The following is a 22,442-nucleotide window of genomic DNA, read 5'->3' as shown; positions in this document are numbered from 1 at the left end:
TTTAATCTCTCTTCTTTCTCAATTGAAGTAGGTTTTTTTGGGGGTTGAGCAACAAAACAGAGAGAGTTTTTTTAAACAAAAAATTAGCTAAAACCCATACTAAATACTCTTCAAGAAAAAAGAAAAGAAACAGAGGAGAGCAGCTAGCTTTAGATTTTTTTTCTGCCCAAACGTTGCTCTAGTCGGGACTCGTGTGGTAGAAGTTGTCATTGCTTAACTCTTTCGTCCCGTTCGCTGCCCCCGAAAAGGTAACTTCATGTTGACCTTTATTCGTTTTAGCTGGCATTTGATTTGTAATCAGAAGTTTACTGTGGACTCTTGTTTTTCTTCGCTCGAATGCTTCTTTCTTCTATGGTTTACTATTGACGCTTGGTCGTTTTGGTTCGAGTTGATATATTTCAGTTGTTGGGCATAGAACATGACTTTTGTGTGATTTATGTCTAGAATGCCTTTGATTAATAGTTTGGTTTTTCCCTTTGATTATAATCTCCAAAGTTTGTTTCCTTCTTGTTCTTTGTGCTTGTTCAATTCATATTTGTTAGGATGGCTGGAATGATGTCTTTTGTTGTTTGTTCGTTTCCTATGCCTACACGTCCTCTGCATTTCGAGTGTAATGGTTAGTAGTTTTAAGTCTTCTTTGTGGGTTATTGAAAGTTTTAACTTGTTTGAGATTGTTATTTCATTTGTTTAGCATCTTTAAAGCTTTCGAATGGATTAATGGGTCTACTGGCCTTAGTTTTATGAATATTACTTTGGTATTTCTTTTTATTTTATTTTTTCCTTAGAAATTTTGGAAGCATATAAATTACGTTGATCGATCTTTCCTTCATTCATTGTTCGCACATATAGTTTGCTTTCCATGTTTCCGTAGTTGTTAAGTTTGTTGCGATAAATGCTCATCTTTTTTTTTGCTCCACCTTGACTACCTTGCGTGGATGTTTTTAACTTATATGATCGTTTAAGTGTTTCGTCGTATACTGCCTAGGCTGCATGTTCAAAAAATGTTATGACCCTGCTTGCTGCATTGCAATTTATAATGAGTCGTTTTGTGGGTTGTTTCTTTTGCATTCTTCCGTAAGCTTAAAGTATGTCATTCCCTTTTTTGTTCATCTCGTCTAAAATCTTCATTCATTTCTCATCTCGAGTTATTCGTTTAGGCCGGAATGAACTAATGTAGGCAGTGTAACATGTAATTTGATTGGTATTGCAATCAACTCTTCTGTTTCTGTTTGGTTTTTCAAATATATAAGTTTGGCCAGATTCTCATCTTGTTTGCCAATGACCCTGCTGCTGGTTTGCTTCTTTAGTTCTCATGTAGTTAATATTGATACTCTTTGTTTGTTTATTAAGTTAGGAAGAATAGTTGAATGAATCTGCCTATCCCAACTTCAGCGATTACTTTGGTTTCTCTTCTTTAAGTGTATGATAGGCATACTATGTCAAGAGGTCCCTCTGTTTGAAACCATATGATGCATGTATGTCTTCCGCATGAGCTAGCTACTAGATTATGTGTTAGCTGAAATTACATTTCCTCTTTAATGCTTTCCATTTGTTGTTAATCATTATATTGTGTGTGGGTGAAAATTATTTTCCATTTCTAACATTTCTCCTTTGCTTTGTTGCATGTGAAACTCTCCTCGAGTCCTCTTGGATTTTAATCCGTCTCGTTGCATTTCTCATCGAGCCATAAAGGCTCAAAATATTCCTCCTCGAGTCGTAGACCCCCCTGAAAATCTGGCACAGTTTGAAAACAACAAATACATTGCTGGAAATTTAATTGCAGGTCTCTAAAGCTTGGAAATGGGTTGTTATACCCGTTTTATACACCAATATATAGATCAAAACACGCGTAGGGGGCCAAATTCGAAATACAGGTTGATAGCAGTAAAGATATACCTCCGAAAAACATTTTTAGCCTTCAAAAGTTGAAGAACAGGTTGATATACTAGTTGTATACACTGGTATACAGATGTTTAATACCACATACGGGTGTAAAACGTGAAAACGCAGGTTTAATGTGCAGGGATGTTGAACTCAAATACAATACAGGATCGTGAACGTGAAAAATAGCCGTATACGTAGTGTATATGCCAAATTATTTGGTGTATCACAGAATACAGGTGCATAAGGGCCCAGAACAAATCCACTGGCTTAGCAAGTCTGGGCCCAAGTCCATTTGTTATAAATTCAGAATTAGGATAGGTGGGCCAAAGCCCAATTTGATGAATTTGGGTAATTGACCCAAATTCAAATACTCTTTCCTCCTCCTCCTTTATTTATTATTTTTGGATTGACTAACACTTTAATTGAATTTTATTAGTTCCCAAGGATAGCCATTTATTATATATATATATATATGTATGTCTATTTTTCTTATACCTTATTATTTGATTTGTTCAACCGATTTTTGTTAACGCTTAATCCCCTCCCTTAGAATAGCTCCCTTTCGTTAATTACCTTCAAGCAGTAAATAATTAAATAAAATAATGATGATAGCAAATAAATAAATTTAAAAGTATAACTTTCTTTTACTTAGTTTTAAAATAAATTATTAAAGGTCATTTAGTCAAATCGCGAGTTAGCGGGCATTTCGAGGGCCTAACACTTTCTCGGAATGTACATTTGAACTTTGAACTCTTTTCAATTGATTTTTATCGGTTTTAAATCTTTTAAAAAAATAATTTTAAATTTTTCTTGATTTTACTAAAAATCAAGTGGCGACTCTGTTATTTTGAAGGTCGATTTTTCTTAAATCATAAGATTAATTGATTTTTCAAAACTTAGTCATTTTTACTATTAATTATACATATTATATATTTTTTAAAGTAAAACAGAAATGGCGACTCCGCTGGGGATTAATTAAGTTCTAACCATGAGATTTGACGATTTGACTAATTGTTTTTAGTTGTTAAAATGATGTTTGTGCCGAATATGTTTAAATTTTCATATTGTCATTGCATTTCATGGCATTTTGCGTTATATATGTATAGTATATTAAAGGACGGTTTGCGAAACTACAACCGGCCTTTTTTATACTTACCCTCTTTCGAAATTAGCGACAATATATTGGTTCGTTAGACGTCCAATGGTTGTCACGAGTTTCAGCTCAAATTACCCGTTTGGGTTCCCGATCCTTTCAAAAGCCACTCCTAGTCAACTAGCGTAGAGATGAGCCAAATCCCGAATTTAGGAGCATTTGAACTAAGATGACCCAACGCCCAAGGCGTATTGGGCCCATTAGAAAGCCACCTTGTGTCTACTTGGCCCAAATTACCAAAAAACAGACAATCATGCTTACGTGTTGATTGAAGGATGTATATGTGTTTTAAAACAATTTATTGTCTACGGGGTGGGGGGTTGACTAATTTAGTAGGATGAATCCGACACACGAGCCTTTGAACACAAGAATGGTTACTATCCCCGATTCTTTTCTCAAAGTATGGTGGAGGTTAATGAACAACGACGACAAAATGATCATTCAGAAACACATAGGTTACCTTCCGTCGCTGCTAGAGATGAATGCTTGGCCTGTCCCAATTGGGACGATGGTGAAATTTTGGGATAGTGAGAACATGGTCTTTCGGTTCGGGGAAGTGGAGTTGACGCCAACTATAGAAAAAATTCTTATCAGCTATGAAAGTGTCGCCATGTGCAACAAAAGGAAACAACATCCAGATACAGATCTCCTAAATCCAATAATATGGGATTTTGCCAAAATTAGAGAAAAGTTGTCATTGGTTAAAGCCGAGTGGATGGACAAGCTCCCTGGCCCAAATATACCCTTCAGAAAACTATATTATTGATTTGGGCATACAAGGGCTTATGAGAAATATAAAAAGACGAGTTCGTTTCAAAAGGAAAATGGAAAGAGACGCGTCCCCTCACATTTGTGATATGTTTGCTCGGAACGATGGTTTTCCCTCAAGGGACAAAATACGTTATTCATCCTAGTGTATTTATGGTCACTCATGCCATTTTCTATGGGGTGGATTACAAAACATCAACGAAGTACTAAACTTTAGCGCCTATGATTCTGGACGACATCTATAGGGCTTTAGACAAGTGTCAGAGCGGAGAACGCTTTTTTCAAGGGTGTAATCTGATACTACAGTGGTGGATGATGCGACATTTAATCAAGACTTTTAATCCAAAAGAACCAGATCCCCTAAGACGGTCAGACGAGCTACATGGTCATGATTGGTGGTTGTACCACAATCGTTGCAACAAGACTGGAGGAGAGAGTTTTTGGTATCCGAGACTTCGAGGGCTGAGAGAAGAAGACGTACAATGGTCATTATATAGTTTGGTGGTAGCTAAGAATGTGGTGGCTCGAACAGAAAAGGTCCCTTATTTGGTATTCGCTGGATTAAGAGGGACTAGACCATATGCTCACAGTCAAGTTTTGAGACAACTAAGAGGGAAACAAAAGTTGCCCCAGATCGCAGATATGAGGAATTTTGCAACTGACCACGAGAATGGACGAGTTGCATTTGCTGAAGACATGCGTAGGATGTGGAGATCTCGAAGAGTGTTGGGTGAACTCATGCCAAACAGGTTTCGTCCAGAATGTTCGAGGGAGTACAAAGAATGGTTGAAAAAGAGTCTCGCTGGAACTATTGAGCCTGGTCCAAACGTTCCTCACATTATTGCCGACGTTGGAGCCAAACATCAAGTCCGCATTCACCGCCTTCGAGAGAAGTTTGATAGGAATGAATTAGAGCATCAACGTTGTAACTTAGAAGACGCCAAAGTCATAGCTCGATTGAAACAAGAACTGCGAAGATCCAGAAAGTGCATGGCAGAGTTAGATAATAGCATGGAACAACAGATTCAGTCGATAGAGGAGTTCAGACATTAAGAAGGAGCTGATTGGCGAGAGATCATCTCTGGGCGAACAGATATGCTATGTGGGAAGAGGTCAACATCGCCAAGAGGACCAGACTTGGTGAAGGATCAGAGGATGCTTGAGTTTTATTTACCATCCCCTGCGTGGGACTGCTTTATTTGTACTTTGTTTTGTAATTTATTTTCATAACTATTTCCCTGTTTTATGTTTATCAAACATTTTGGATGCTATTAATGAAGTATTTTGGGAATGATAAATCTGATTTAAAAGTCTTATACATCCTTCAATTCGTTAGGCCCACCCTTGGCATAAAAGGGTCACAAGCATATTTAGGACGCGATATGTGTGTTTAACTGCTTATGTGTTACGTTGCTTTGAATGAGGATACCGTAAATCCACTCCTATCCAAAATTTCCAAAAGAATATACAGAAGCCACCGTTACAAAATGTTTGACCAAATTTTCGAGTCTCAAGTTTCTCACTCAAAAGACACCTTCTATACCACAAATACTAAAACACTGTTTTACCCTCTCAAGAAAGGCAAATTATTGCTATGGACAAGGGTAAGAACATCCAGAGGGAACTCACTGAAGAAGAACTGCAGAGAAAGATCGAACGATCACACGGGAAATTCAAGAAGCCAAGAAAGAAGGGCTCAGCGTCGACATGGCCACCGCAATTTACAAAGCTGCAGCTGTGACATTGGATGAGAATCTGGCATCACAGATGAAAATAAAGAAAGATGTTGAGATGGAGACAGAGGGATTGAGAGAGAAGTTGGACATGCTTCAATTGAAAGTGCAAGAAAAAGAAGCGAGAGAGGCGAGGATAGATTCGGAGACCGCTGCTCTGTTAGCTAAAAGTGTGTCACTTGAAAAGGAACTGATAGAGGAAACGAAAGAATTCGCCACCAAGAGAGAAGGGATGGCTGCACTGAAGAAGAAGAACAAAGCCTTCCATAGCAACCTGATGGGCGAAAAATACCCCGCCTATGAGCAAGGAGCAGCCAATAGTGGTCCCAACAACGCTCACCCTAAAGTGACTGAGGAGGACGATGGCGAGGAAATCATCTACAAGCCTCCATTCCTAGGTCGTCTGAAAGGAGGAGACTAGTGCTGCAACAAGAAGGGAAATGACTAACGTGTTGTCATCACTTCATCTTTTAAAAGCTCTGTTGTTGACTTTCAATTTCCTTTTAATCGTAATGAATGAATGAATGAAAATGTTTTATCTTGTACTCGAACTACGTTGGGCCTGAATTCTCCTTGTGAGATACGTAGGCAGCCTTCCCAGGCCCGGCTCCTATCTTTAAAAATTTTCATTCTCCCCTTCATGTTACGAGAAGATACGAAGATCAGATCAACAGACGTCAAAAAGCAGCTGCAAGAAGACCGTAGCTCAACGTGATTTAGCCTTCCTGAGACAGCGTCAAAACTAAAAAAAGCAAACTCCTGTTTGTTAAAAAAATTAAAAAATTGTGTTTCCGTCCTCACTTGTGGGTTAAAGATGTCCTCGAACAAAGCAACTGTGTGTTTATCTGCTCTCTGTGTGATATTATGCATTTTGTACTCTGAATCTGCACTGACAAATCTGCCTTTGAGTTGTTTTCCTTCTCAGTGTACTTTGAAACTGATCTGTGTCGATCAAAAGCTGGCAGATCATCCTTACTTCACCAGATCGAAAGGTCCCGCAAATTCCTTCCTAGACAAAGCTCAGACAAAGGAAAGGCAGTTATGGGGGATAATAATGAAGAAGTGAGTCTTAGTGATGTTGTGGTGGCTCAACCCACTGTAGCAGAACAAAATGAGTTGATTATGCAGCTGATGCAGCAAATTGCCGAGATGAGGGTCGAAATGCAACGGAGGCAGGATTTGCCTCCACCAGGATTTGCTGCTAACGCCACTGATGGGAGGCCTCTAATCTACTTCCCTTCCTCAAAGATGGATCCAAATCAGAATCAACCATCTACGCCTCTTCAGAATCCATCTATTATCGATCTGACTACCCAAAATCCCCAATATGCTTCGGCATCCTACCAAACTCCATCTCCTCTCCAAAACAACCATCCCCAAATGCCACCCCATCCTCAAAATACCCACCACCAAACCGCTCCACCGCCACAAAATTAAAACCAAAATCAAAACCAAAATGCTTTCAATCCCCAAACACCTCGTCGCCATTTAAATCAAAACACCAATCCTCAGGCCTACCCATAGAATTACCAAACCGCCCAGAATGCTCAAAGTCCCTCTGTAGCTCCACCCCTGCCAAAGAGATCCACTTTCGAAGTTCTCGTCCCTGCCGAGCACAATGTGCACGATTCTGAGTTGGACCATTACGAGGAACAAGAAAAAGAATGGAGGGAAAAGGAAGATGCAAAGGTCGATATAAAAGAGGAGATCAAGAAGGCCATGAAGGAGCTACAATGCATCCCCGACGTCGCTGAACTTATTACGAGGACTTGTGTATCTAGCCAAATTTGGACCTTCCAGAAGGGTTCAAGGTTCTGAAGTTTGACACCTTCGGAGGAGTGGCAACCCTATGGCTCATTTGAGAGCCTACTGTGACCAGCTCGTGGGAGTTGGAAGGGACGAAGCTTTATTGATGCGGCTCTTCAGTCGGAGCCTGTGTGGAGAAGCTCTCGAGTGGTTTACCTCACATGAAACCAGACAATGGCCCAGCTGGAATGCATTGGCCAAAGATTTCATCAATCGATTTGCTTACAACATAGAAATTGTTCCCGATCGATACTCTTTGGAGAAGATGAAGCAAAAGTCAACCGAAAGTTATAGGGAATTCGCCTATAGGTGGAGAAAAGAAGCGGCAAGGGTGAGGCCACCCATGACCGAGAAAGAAATTGTTGAAGTGTTCATGCGTGTGCAAGAGCCAGAATATTATGATAGAATCATGTTGCTCGTTAGAGCAAAATATGCAGAGATAGTCAAGATTGGTGAGACTATCGAAGAAGGTTTGAAATCAGGATAGATAGCCCTGTAGCCGCATCACCTGGGTCTTCAGGTTTGCTGCGAAAGAAAAGAGAAGAAGTTGCTGCTATCTCATATGAGGGAAGAAAACCCCCCAGAAGCTCATCATATTCCCAAGGTCGTTCCCGGCCTTCCCCAAAGTCCTACCAATCTTGTTATACGCCATCTTGTCATCCCAATAATCAAAATGCTACCTCCTTTTATTTGAACGTCCAAGCTCCCGTATACCAAAGTCCACCCCTTAATTACCAAAGTCCATCTCCCATTTACCCAAATTATCCTCCATCCTACCAAATTCCATCTCCCTACCAGGGTGTTGCTCCCAAAATCGCAAACGTACAATCGAGCTACCGAGCACCCCCTCCTGTTTATCAAGTCCAAGCTCCGCTATACCAAAATCCTCCTCTGAATTACCAAGCTCCATTGCCAAACTACCAAACAAATCCATATCCCAGAAGCCAAGCTCCCCGTCCAAATACCAGAAATTATCAACAGGTGCCTCATCCTCAACAAGGCAGTGATGACCCTCCCCGACCCAGATTTGAGAAGAGTCCTTCAAGGAACTTTACTGCACTTGCTGAAAGCCGGACCAAACTATATGAGAGACTGGCTGCGGCTGGATACATACACCATGTGGGGCCCAAACCCGTGGATGTGAATTCAAAGTTCTACAAACCCGATCAGAGATATTCTTATCATTCCAACAGTGTTGGACATGATACTGAAGATTGTATCAACCTCAAGCACAAAATTTAGGATCTGATTGATCATGAGGTAGTCTCTCTCCAACCAGCGGCACCAAATGTCAACACAAACCCGTTGCCGAATCATGGAGGCGGCAATGTCAATATGATCGAGACAGATGAAGACTGGTGCGGAACGAAGATGATTACTCCCATCGTTCACTATGATTTGGAAAGGGCTGTCTCTTCTTCAAGCGTCAAAGAGAAGAGAGAGTTTGTTATTTTGACACCTGCAAAGGTTGTTGCCTTGGTACCATTAGAGACTCTCGTCAAGCCTAAGTTTATTATTGAAACTGCCGCTACTCAAGGTATGACCAGTTCTGGAAGGTGTTACACTCCTGACGAGCTTGCTCTCGAAGGACAGGAGAAGGATCATGCCAAAAGACCGATAAGCGAAGGAGAAACGGAGGAATTCTGGAGAAGGATGCAACCAAAGGATTATTCTATCGTCAAACATTTGGAGAAGACTCCAGCTCAGATATCCGTATGGGCCCTACTGATGAGCTTTCAATCCCACAGGAAGGCCTTAATGAAAGCTCTCGATGACACGTATGTACCCGCGGGCACAAGCAGCGATAACGTGGCCGCCATGATTCACCAGGTTATTCGAGGGCATCAAATTGGCTTTTGTGACGATGAGCTGCCTGCCGAGGGGAGGTCTCACAACAAGGCATTACACATCACTGTGATATGCCGCGAAAAGATTGTCAATCGCGTCTTAGTAGATGATGGATCTGGTCTGAATATCTGCCCGTTGTTGACATTGAGGCAGCTAAGGTTTGACCTTGGGAAACTGGAGCAAAATCAGGTCAACGTGACAGTCTTTGATAGGGTTCAGAGAGACACGTTGGGAGCAGTGAATTTGACCATTCAAATGGGACCCGCAGAATTCAGCGTGCAATTTCAAGTATTGGATATCGATACCAGTTACAACCTTATTTTGGGAAAGCCGTTCATCCATATGGCTGGAGCTGTCCCCTCTACTCTCCATCAGATAATGAAGCTCGTGTGGAAGAATGAAGAGTTGGTTATTCATGGCGAGCGGAGTCACCTTGGCAGACAGGTGCCGATCATTGATGAGATATCACGAGGTATAGACTTTTACACGGTGGAGCTGGTGAATGCCACCGGTGAAGACTTGGCCCCACAGACTCCGATGCCTGCTGTGTACAAGACGATATCCACTGTGATGCTGCAGAATGGTTTTGAGCCAGGGTTAAGATTGGAAACAGATTTCCAAGGAATTATTGAGCCTGTTCCGGTACTCGTTAAGGGATTCAGATATGGTTTGGGGTACATCCCCACAGATGATGACATGAAAGTGAAGAAGAAAAATGATCAAGCTTTGGCTAAGCCGATTCCACATCAGTATCAATCCTTTACAATCCGGGAGTATGCCGAGCATGAAGACCTTAGGGAAGGAAGCTGTGAACTCTTCAAGGAGATCGATGCTGTTGTCGAGGAAAAGGTCGAGCTAGCTGGTATTCACGATGCTGAGGCAGGGGAGGTGCTGCGGAACTGGACCTCCACGCCGATCCTAATACCCCGATGTCATTTCATGCATATTAAAATCGGTGGTAGTCTGGAAGAGGCCCGAGACCCACCATTTTGCATTTTCTTTACCGTGCAAATTTTTGAATTTTCATTGTGATGTTCAAAAAAGGCAACATGACCCCATGCCATGGCCAAAGTTTGAATTATTTTTAAATGAAAGCCTATTTGTTTCTAACTTTATCTATTTAGTCGTTTGTTATACCTTACTTTCCTAATTTTGTCTGTTTATGATTTCAGTAACATAAGTTATGGACCTGCCAATGCCATGTCATGTCACGAGCTAAATGAACAAAATAACGCAGGTGACGACGAGGATGACGATCATGAAGAAGAAAGTGAGGAACCAGACTATGTCACCGAGGAATTCCAGCAGTTCGAGAATCAGCATAAACCAAATCTAGAGGAAACGGAAACGGTGAATTTGGGAGATCCGGAATGTGTTAAAGAGGTTAAGATCAGCACCCACCTAAATGAAGCGTAGAAAGAGGGCCTAGTTCATTTGCTTGCTGAATATATTGATGTGTTCATTTGGGAAGTAGGTGACATGCAAGGGTTGAGTACCGATGTCGTATCTCATAAGCTGCCGATTAACCCGGGGTTCGATCCGGTGAAGCAAAAAACTCAAAAATTCAAGCCTGAACTGAGTTTGAAGATTAAGGAAGAGATCACCAAGCAAATAGAGTCCCGATTGGTAGAAGTGACACAATATCCAACTTGGCTGGCCAATGTTGTTCCTGTCACCAAAAAAGACGGGAAAATCAGGATTTGCGTTGACTATAAAGATCTCAACAAAGCTAGCCCGAAGGATAATTTTCCGCTATCGAATATTCATATTTTGATTGATAACTGCGCAAGGCATGAATTGCAGTCATTTGTGGACTGTTACGCAGGCTATCACCAAATTCTGATGGATGAGGAAGACCCAGAAAAGACGGCTTTCATTACACCTTGGGGTGTATATCATAACAGAGTGATGTCGTTCGGCCTCAAGAATGCTAGTGCCACCTGCATGAGAGCTATGACGACCATATTTCACGACATGATTCATAAGGAGATTGAAGTGTATGTGGAGGACGTCATAATCAAATCCCGCGAGAGTTCGAATCACTTGACACATCTAAGGAAATTCTTCGATCGTTTGCGTCGTTACAACTTGAAGTTAAATCCCGCCAAATGCGCTTTTGGAGTTCCAGCCGGAAAGTTGCTGGGATTTATAGTTAGTAGAAGGGGTATTGAGCTCGACCCTTCTAAGATTAAAGCAATTCAAGAGTTACCTCCGCCGAAGACGAGAAAAGAGGTGATGAGTTTCTTAGGGAGGGTTAAACTACATCAGTCGATTCATAGCTCAATCAACCGTGGTGTGTGAGCCTATTTTCAAGGTGTTGAAGAAAGACACCCCGACAAAGTGGACTGAAGAGTGTCAGACTGCTTTCGATGCTATCAAGAACTATTTATCCAATCCACCGGTATTAGTTCCTCCGCGAGAAGGGAGTCCTTTATTGCTGTACTTATCTGTCTCAGATAGTGCATTCGGATGCGTACTTGGTCAACATGACGAAACAGGAAAGAAGGAAACGACTATTTATTATATAAGCAAGAAGTTAACTCCATATGAGTCTCGTTACACTTTGTTGGAGAGAACGTGTTGTGCATTGACGTGGCTAGCCTAGAAGCTGAGACATTATTTGTCTTCCTATACTACATATCTCATTTCCAGAATGGATCCACTGAAGTATATCTTCCAGAAGGCGATGTCGACCGGAAAGTTAGCTAAGTGGAAAATGTTATTGAGTGACTTTGAAATTGTGTATGTGACTCAGAAAGCGATAAAGACACAAGCTTTGGCTGATCATCTTGCAGAAAATCCTGTTGATGAAGAATATGAACCACTTAAGACTTATTTTCACGATGAAGAAGTGTCATTTGTGGGTGAGGATATTTCTGAAGCATATCTAGGTTGGAGATTGTTCTTTGATGGAGCGGAAAATCATCAAGGTAAAGGTATTGGAGCAGTCTTAGTGTCAGAATCCGGTCAGCACTATCCCATGGCGGCTAAGCTTTGATTTAATTGCACAAACAATATGGTCGAATACGAAGCTTGTATTCTTGGTTTGAAAATGCCATCGACATGAATGTCTGCGAGTTGTTGGTTATTAGAGACTCAGATATTTTGATTCATCAAGTTCAAGGAGAATGGGCTGTGAAGAACCCGAAGATTATACCTTACGTACAATATGTGCAGAAGTTGTGCAAAAGATTCCGTAAGATCGAGTTCAGACATACTCCCAGAATACAAGACGAATTGGCCGATGCTCTTGCCACCATCACTTCGATGATTAAACATCCGGATACAGATTATATTGATCCTCTGGATATAGAGTTGAAAGAACATCCAGTACATTGTTTCCATGTCGAAGCAGAACCAGACAGTTTGCCTTGGTATTTTGATATAAAGACGTATTTGGAGTCTGGAACTTATCCTGAAGATGCTACGTCCAACCATAAGAAGTCGATACGCCGTATGTCTCTCAATTTCTTTTTGAGTGGGGAAATCCTGTATAGGAGGACTCCAGATTTGGGTCTTCTAATATGCGTTGATGCCGTCGAAGCTGCGAGGCTTATTGAACAGATACATGCTGGAGTTTGTGGCACACATATGATTGGACTCATTTTGTCAAGAAAGATCTTACGAGCCGGGTATTTCTGGATGACTATGGAGAATGACTGTTGCAAATTTGTGCAAAAGTGCCACAAATGTCAAGTGCACGGTGATTTGATCAGAGTGACACCTCACGAACTTAATGGTATGAGTTCACCTTGGCCATTCGTAGCTTGGGGAATGGATGTCATCAGTCCGATAGAGCCATCCTCTTCTAATGGACACAGATTCATTTTGGTTGTCATTGATTATTTCACTAAGTGGGTGGAAGCAGCTTCTTACAAGTCGATAACCAAGAAAGTGGTGGCTGATTTTGTTCCCAACAATCTGATATGCATATTTGGGGTACCAGAATCCATTATTACCGACAATGGTGCAAATCACAACAAATCACTTGATGAGAGATATATGTGAGAAATTTAAGATTACTCACCGAAACTCAACCGCTTATCGTCCCCAAATGAACGGAGCTAAGAGGCGGCCAATATGAATATCAAAAATATTTTGAGGAAAATGATTGACAAGCATCGAGGTTGGCATGAGATGTTACCATATGCTTTATTGGGTTATCGAACGACTGTCAGAACGTCGACTGGGCCTACGCCATACTTGCTAGTGTATGGAACGGAAGCAGTCATACCTGCTGAAGTCGAGATATTGTCTTTGAGAATTATCCAAGAAGCTGAGTTAAGTAACACTGAATGGGTTAGCAAGCGGATTGATCAACTAACCTTGATTGATGAGAACAGAATGGTTGCCGTCTGTCATGGTCAATTATATAGGCAGAGAATGGTTCGTGCCTTTCACAAAAGAGTAAGAGCCAGAATTTTCGAAGTAGGTCAGTTGGTTTTTAAGCGTATTTTTCCTCATCAAGACGAGTACAAAGAAAAGTTCACACCAAACTGGCAAGGTCCTTGCATGATTCGTAAAGTATTATCTGGATGTCCTTTGGTCCTATCGGAGATGGATGGCACCGTATGGCCTAAACCTATCAACTCGGATGCTGTCAAGAGATACTACGTGTTAAGCTTTGGTTTGATTTCTGTTATTTACTTGTAATCATTCTGTTTGCTTGTATTTGTTTTGCTTAATATTTTACCCCTTTTGTAATGAACTACGTCTGACCTGAATTCTCAAGAATGAGATACGTAGGCGGCCTATGTCGGTTTCAGTCACCCCATTTATCCTTTTTAGTATTTCCTTGTATTTGAACTACGTTCGACTGGAATTCTCAAAAATGAGATACGTAGACGGCCTATGTCGGCCTCGGTCGGTTCCTTCTTAAACTTCTTATTTTGCCAACCATTGAGAGGGGAACTACGTTTGACCTGATTCCTGCCTCAACGGGATACGTAGGCACCACAAGGGTTCGGTCATATCTCCCGTATGATTTCTATTCCTCTTTACAATAGAAACTGGGACAGAATTTTTGAGAGGGACTCAAAAATTCTCGAGAAGAAGATTCATCCTTAGCAAGTCAAGACTAAAGATGTTTCGAGTTCTGCAACTGGGACAGAATTTTAGAGAAGATCTCAAAAATTCCGCAATCTACTCAGCTACAGTGAAAATATAAGCAGGACAGTTAACTGGGACAGAAATTTTGAGGATGGCCTCAAAATTTCAGCATGAGTTAATCTACAAGTCCGGAGTGACTCCGAAAACTCCCATGCGAATGATCAGATAGACCTCCAAGCATCAGACTCAAAGAAGTTTGTTAAGCCTCATATGACATGATTGGGCAGTGACTTTTTTTTAGATAATATTTCTCTTAAAATTTTCCCTTTTATGTTTCATTTGTTTTGGCATAAAATATTTTGTCTCATCCATCAAGAGTCGGGAGATCGGGAAACAAACCGGAGATAGCAGAACAAGGAGCAGACAACTGAAGAAATTGACACAAATCAGTTTGTTTTTAAAATTAACAATTTTTTCTGTGGACGCAGGTTAATAGCTTTGCTTTGAAATCGGCAAATTCTTCCGATGAATGAATACGGAGAAGTCAAAGGAGTAGAAAACCATCCCAGAATCAATAGTTTTTCTAGAAGCAGGAATCATTTTATATCACTTATGTCAAAGACATGGGAATATGAATTGTTTATTTCAATCAATCTCCAACAACATGGAATTTATGAAGAATGTCAAGCTAGATTCGAAGGAGTATCAAACGAAAATGTCAAGGAAGAGTTTACGGTTTCCATAAAGGGGACAATTATTTTATTATCGATCAAGACGATATACTATCTGGAAGTCATTTTACCGTTATCATCATTGAGGTGATGTGATATCCATGCATCGCGAGTCAATATTCATGCATCACGGAAGATCATGCATCGCAAGTCAATACGCATGCATCGCGGAAAATCATGCATCGCGAGTCAATACGCATGCATCGCGGAAAATCATGCATCGCGAGTCAATATGCATTCATCGCGGGAGATCATGAATCGCGTGTCAATAGTCATGCATCGCGGAAGATCATGCATTGAGAGTCAATACTCATGCACTGCGGAAGACCATGCATCGCGAGTCAAATTATACATCGTGAGAAGATTTCATACCTCACAGAAAACTATACATCGTGAGAAGATTTCATACCTCACAGAAAATTATGGATCGTGAGAGGATTTCATGCCTCACAGAAAATTATGCGTCGCGAGAAGATTTCATACCTCGCAGAAATTATGCATCGTGAGAAGATTTCATACCTCATATAAATTATGTATCGCTAGAAGATTTCATACCTCGCAGAAATTATGCATCGTGAGAAGAATTCATACCTCACATAAATTACGCATCGCGGGAATATTTCACACCTCATAGAAATTCACGCATCACAGGAAGATATTCATGTCCCCTAAGAAATCATTAACTGCCGGAGAAGTAATCGGGCATCCAAGGAGGATTATCTAATCGTTGGCATCAACTACATTCCTTTATTCTGATTAAAGTAAACAACATGAAGAGTACATTGACATCAAGAGAAGTGTCAGCACTGCATCATTTTTCATTTATGTTGACATCAGCATGAAGAGTGCATGGACATCAAAAGAAATATCAGCTTCGCATCAGCATTTATTTATTTCGACATAAAGTGAAGAGTACATTGGAGATTACATTGCAAACACCAGACATAAGCTTTATTTGCTTTACGTCAGACCGATCGGGTTGACGTCAAATGATGAGGAGAACAATTGAGTGTCGACATGGTAAAAGACACTGTCTCACATCCTAATTTCATTTTTTAGCTGACGAGTTTTTATCTCAGTCTTTGTCGAGAGCATCCGAAAGGATGAATTCTCCAAAAACCACAGGTGCGGACGACGTCAAAAGGGACGCAGCACAACGTGGAAATTTTCTAGGCAGCGAACTGGGACACAGTCCAAAGAGGAATGTCAAACTCTTAGGACACGAGTAGAGGAGCGACTTCCACCACAATCAAACCACACCCCTATCATAAGGCATGTGGGTTTTTCTTTGGTTTTCGCCAGTTTCGGTCTCGCATCTGAAAACTTTGATCTACCGGCAGCAAGTTTCCAATCCAAGAGACAGTGCACCAAGAGTTTAGAAATTATGTCCGTGTAAGTTCTTGCCTACGGGTGTGAAGTGCACCACATCAATGCCTAAGAGATTACAAGCCTTTTTTTCATACTCAACCTATTTGTCACTCTTCCAGAACCAAAGGTTATCTAGCATAATAAATTTCCTTTTCAACCGATCGAGTCGAACTACAAGTGGCCTGAATTCTCATATAGCCTGAGATATGTAGGAAACCCGTTTCTCATACTCCCTAAAGTCCGTACCAAATCCCTTTTCCTAAAAGATGAATATGTGATCGGTCAAAATTGGTTTGATCAATTTCATTTTCCTCAAATTCCTTGCATCAATCCAAGTAAAATGAAGGACAGTTGTTGACACCCAATTTTGACTCTCCACAATATAAATTAATCACCGAGCTTCTTAATTCCCAACATTAGAATAATTAGTTCATTAAAATTCAAAATAGTATGTTAAGTTTATTTTAAATAGTTTTGTCACTTTTTATAATATTTTTATAATGTATATGTCTTACATGATTATATTTAATTAGTATATTTTACAAAATTGAAAAATCATCTAAAATATTGGTTATTTAAATATTTTAGTAATTTGTTTATTAAAGTTACACTTTATATTTGCGAATTAATTAGTTTGATTATGTTTTGTTAAGATTAAGAGGCTCGTTAATTAATAAATATTAATATTATTTTAGTTTTAGTCGAATTTACAAGTTAAATTCGATTTGGCTAATTTAATATTTTATTTAGCTTGTCTTAAAACCAAATTTGGGCCTTTATTTTCTTTCCTCCAGCCCATTCATTTTCTAGATTACCCAGCCAACATACAATACCCATTCTCCAAAGACCCAGTGTAAACGGACCCTGCAGCGTTCTTCTTCTTCCCGATTTGGAACCCAGCAAAGTCGAAGTCCAGTATTTCAAGCAGCAACTCAGCTACTCAAACCCAAATCTGACCCCCACTCATACTAGAATTGGCCAGGCGTTGCAATCTCACTTCTCCTTCGTCCTTTGTTCAGAAATCGTGCGGCCTCTGCTCTCTGTCCGTTGGGAGAGGTACAATTGATAGCAGGCTGACCTTATCCTTTTGGAGGGGATTAAAAAATTTTCAAATTGGGGGGGGGGGGCTTTTTTTTTCTGTAGGTTTCCCCCCCTAATTTTGCCTCATCTTCTCCTATTTTAACCTCTCTTCTATCTCAATTGAAGGAGGTTTTTTTGGGGGTTGAGCGACAAAACAGAGAGAGTTTTTTTTAAACAAAAAATAAGCTAAAACCCATACTAAATACTCTTCAAGAAAAAAGAAAAGAAACAAAGGAGAGCTATCTTTCAATTTTTTTTCTGCCTAAATTTGTCAAACGTTGCTCTAGTCGGGACTCGTATGGTAGAAGTCGTCATTGCTTAGCTCTTTCATCCCGTTTGCTGCCCCCGAAAAGGTAACTTCATGTTGACCTTTACTCATTTTAGCTGGCATTTGGTTTGTAATCAAAAGTTTACTGTTGACTCCTATTTTTCCTCGCTCGAATGCTTCTTTCTTATATGGTTTACTATTGACGCTTGGTCATTTTGGTTCGAGTTGATATATTTTAGTTGTTGAGGCATAGAACATGACTTTTATGTGATTTATGTCTAGAATGTCTTTGATTAATAGTTTAGTTTTTTCTTTTGATTATAATCTCCAAAGTTTGTTTCCTTCTTGTTCTTTGTCCTCGTTCAATTCATATTTGTTAGGATGGCTGGAATGATGTCTTTTGTTGTTTGTTCGATTCCTATGTCTATACGTCCTCTGCATTTCGAGTGTAATGGTTAGTAGTTTTAAGTCTTCTTTGTGGGTTATTGAAAGTTTTAACTTGTTTGTGATTGTTATTTCATTTGTTGAGCATCTTTAAAGCTTTCGAATGGATTAATGGGTCTACTGGTCTTAGTTTTATGAATATTACTTTGGTATTTCTTTTTTATGTTATTTAGTTCCTTAGAAATTTTGGAAGCATATAAATTACGTTGATCGATCTTTCCTTCATTCATTGTTCGCACATATAGTTTGCTTTCCATGTTTCCGTAGTTGTTAAGTTTGTTACGATAAATGCTCATCTTTTTTTTTTGCTCCACCTTGACTACCTTGCGTGGATGTTTTTAACTTATATGATCGTTTAAGTGTTTTGTCGTATACTGCCTAGGCTGCATGTTCAAAAAATGTTATGACCCTGCTTGCTGCATTGCGATTTATAATGAGTCGTTTTATGGGTTGTTTATTTTGCATTCTTCTGTAAGATCAAAATATGTCATTCCCTTGTTTGTTCATCTCGTCTAAAATCTTCATTCATTTCTCATCTCGAGTTATTCGTTTAGGCCGGAATGAACTAATGTAGGCAGTGTAACATGTAATTTGATTGGTATTGCAATCAACTCTTCCGTTTCTGTTTGGTTTTTCAAATATATAAGTTTGGCCAGATTCTCATCTTGTTTGCCAATGACCCTGCTGCTGGTTTCTTTCTTTAGTTCCCATGTAGTTAATATTGATACTATTTGTTTGTTTATTAAGTTAGGAAGAATGGTTGAATGAATCTGCCTATCCCAACTTTAGCGATTACTTTGGTTTCTCTTCTTTAAGTGTATGATAGGCATACTATGTCAAGAGGTCCCTCTGTTTGAAACCATATGATGCATGTACGTCTTCCGCATAAGTTAGCTACTAGATTATGTGTTGGCGAAAAATACATTTCCTCTTTAATGCTTTCCATTTATTGTTAATCATTATATTGTGTGTGGGTGAAAATTATTTTCCATTTCTAACATTTCTCCTTTGTTTTGTTGCATGTGAAACTCTCCTCGAGTCCTCTTGGATTTTAATCCATCTCGTTGCATTTTCTCATCGAGCCATAAAGGCTCAAAATATTCCTTCTCGAGTCGTAAACCCCCCTAAAAATCTGGCACAGTTTGAAAACAACAAATACATTGCTGGAAATTTAATTGCAGGTCCTCTAAAGCTTGGAAATGGGTTGTTATACCCATTTTATACACCGATATACAGGTCAAAACACGCGTAGGGGGACAAATTCGAAATACAAGTTGATATAAGTAAAGAGATACCTCTGAAAAACATTTTTTAGCCTTCGAAATATGAAGAACAGGTGAATATACTAGCTGTATACACTGGTATACAGATGTGATATACCATAGATAGGTGTAAAACGTGAAAACGCAGGTTTAATGTGCAGGGATGTTGAACTCCAATACAATACAGGACCGTGAACGTGAAAAATAGCCATATACGTAATGTATATGCCAAATTATTTGGTGTATCACGGAATACAGGTGCAAAAGGGCCCAGAACAAATCCACAGGCTTAGCAAGTCTGGGCCCAAGTCCATTTGTTACAAATTCAGAATTAGGATAGGTGAGCCAAAACCCAATTTGATGAATTTGGGTAATTGACCCAAATTCAAATACTCTTTCCTCCTCCTCCTTTATTNAATCCCCTCCCTTAGAATAGCTCCCTTTAGTTAATTACCTTCAAGGAGTAAATAATTAAATAAAATAATGATGATAGCAAATAAATAAATTTAAAAGTATAACTTTTCTTTTACTTTATTTTAAAATAAATTATTAAAGGTCATTTAGTCAAATCGCCGGTCAACCGCGAGTTAGCGGGCATTCCGAGGGCCTAACACCTTCTCGGAATGTACATTTGAACTTCGAACCCTTTTCAATTGATTTTTATCTATTTTAAATCTTTTGAAAAATAATTTAAAGTTTTTCTTGATTTTAGTAATAATCAAGTGGCGACTCTGTTAATTTTGAAGGTCGATTTTTCTTAAATCATAAGATTAATTGATTTTTAAAACTTAGTCATTTTTACTATTAATTATATATATTATATTTTTTTTAAGTAAAACAGTCAAAAACATCGAAGGGGAATTTAGATGTCATTCATGTTATGTGGCTAAGCTTCATAGAACATAATGATAGCTTCATCTATAGGCTTACTTGAGTCATCAACATTACTTTCATAAATCATGCATAATTTCCATAATTATAGCTCATAAGCTTCATCATGTGTTCATAGTAAAAATTCTTGGATCATGCATGAGTTCATATGAATTTAACTGAAATTCATGTAAATACTTCAATTCAAGCATTAGAAGATGGAAAGCCATTAACTTGAACATAATTTAAAAGAACCCATGAAGATTGAATAAAATCCTAACGTTAATTTGAAAATTTAAGTTGTAAAAATTGAGGATTTTAGGCACCCTATGGAGGAAAGGACTCCACACGTGAATATTAACATACCTTAGTGAGCAAAGCCCAATAACTATGGTGAATGGAAGATATTGAAGTGAAACCCTACCTTCTTCTTTCTTAGCTTTAGAGAGGATTTCGGGGATTAACTTGGAGGAAAATGTATAATTTAGGTGAATGATTTAGGATGAGTAGTATTAGAACTTAAATCATATATAGAGCTTAATATATTGGTTAAAGCGATATAACTTAGGTATAAAACACGTAGGAGAGAGACTAAAGTTGCTCTAACTTAAAAACTGAATGGTTACTTATAGGGATCCCTATATGGACAATATAAGTCTAGACAGTTCGTATAAGGAACCATACAACTACCCTTAGTTTCCTAGCTTCCTTAAATGGCCAGGTCACTCCCTAAACGACAACTGAACCCTTTCAAGGATCATTTAGGCTTTCATGGAGGGTTTAAGGTATATTTTAGGTTCGTACACCTTCCCGTTAACCCACTTTAACCTTTTCAAAGTTTGAGGTGTTACAATATCTCCCTTTTGGAAACATTCATCCTTGAATGGAACTCAAGCTACCACAAAAAGAGTAGGAGAGAAACTAACAACCCAACACAAATACAAATCCATCAAAATGCACACGAACAAGTAGAAAAATCAACTCCAAAATAAAACATATTTTAAAATGTCATTTCATAAACACACATGCAAATCATACATAATGCACATCATCATGAAGCAATCAATCAAGCTAAATCATATCTCCATAATCAAAATTTTTATGAACATGCATACATCAGGAAACATGGGAGTCACTAAAACACAAGAATCCTAAAGAGTGAACATGATGTGCTAATGCCTCAGCTAGACCCAAAGATAACAGAAAAAAGGTAGGAATACTAAGACACTACATTGCATCTAGTCTTTCACATACAAACCATAGAAAAGAATCCTTCAACCAATTTAAATAGTTCCTCACACACCAATCATGAATCACAATTTTCCCCCTTGAGGGTAAACCTCACTAGTCTTTTCGAATCCATCTCCACCAACCCAATCATTGCACCAAAGTCTTATCAACCGCAAAACCATTGATATTTAGCAAAAACTTAAGAAGTTTCCATAAGATTTAAAGATTAATCTCAAACACAATAACCATACATGGAGTAATATCATAGACAACGAATTACCCAATAACAAGTAATGAATAACCACAAGCTTAAAGACCATAACTTACCTATTACCACATCCGAGGAACCCTTGTGATCTTGTCGAGTCTGAAGATCATGGAACCTATTTATCTTCGGAGCACTCAAACCGAAATCACTAGGTTGAACTTTCCATTATTTTCCTTAGTTTAAGCAATGGGAAATCTCTCATCTTGTGACCACTTTTTCCACACCCAAAGAACGCATTTGTACTGGATAGACACTCACCTCCATGGTTTTTTCCACTCTTCTGACACTAGGATATCATTTTCTCACTAGAATTATTACCGTGGGAAAAGTTACCTCAATCGGACCTTGAAAGTGAGAAATCATCATTATTTGTTCTTGTCCTCTTTCAATCCCCAGTCTTATCCTTAAGTTTTTATTCTCCATTTTTTGGGAGTGAACCACCAAACAGGAGAGATCCATAACCTTAACAATCGGAAGCTAGAAATTCTTTGACCATCAAGTCAGAAGCATTCGACACAAACTAACTCATCATCGCCCTTGGATCGGCAACCATCAGCGTATTTGGACAATTGTTTGAACTTTATAGCATATTCTTCCACACTAATATTTCCTTAATGAATGTTAAGGAACTCAAACATCGTTGTCTTCCCTTTCTCAAAGGGAAAGAACCTATCAATAAA

At 39.2% G+C, this 22,442-nt stretch overlaps 1 protein-coding gene across 1 annotated transcript; it reads left to right on the top strand.

The window, feature by feature from the left end:
* Positions 1-13,329: 13,329 nt before the first annotated feature.
* Positions 13,330-13,845, top strand: LOC107006189. Its single transcript, XM_015204808.1, has one exon. The coding sequence runs from the start codon at positions 13,330-13,332 to the stop codon at positions 13,843-13,845; it is 516 nt and encodes a 171-aa protein (XP_015060294.1).
* Positions 13,846-22,442: the final 8,597 nt, after the last annotated feature.

This window comes from Solanum pennellii, chromosome 12 (assembly GCF_001406875.1).
Source record: "Solanum pennellii chromosome 12, SPENNV200".
NCBI classification, from domain to species: Eukaryota; Viridiplantae; Streptophyta; class Magnoliopsida; order Solanales; family Solanaceae; genus Solanum; species Solanum pennellii.
This window is presented reverse-complemented; position numbering and strand designations above follow the sequence as displayed.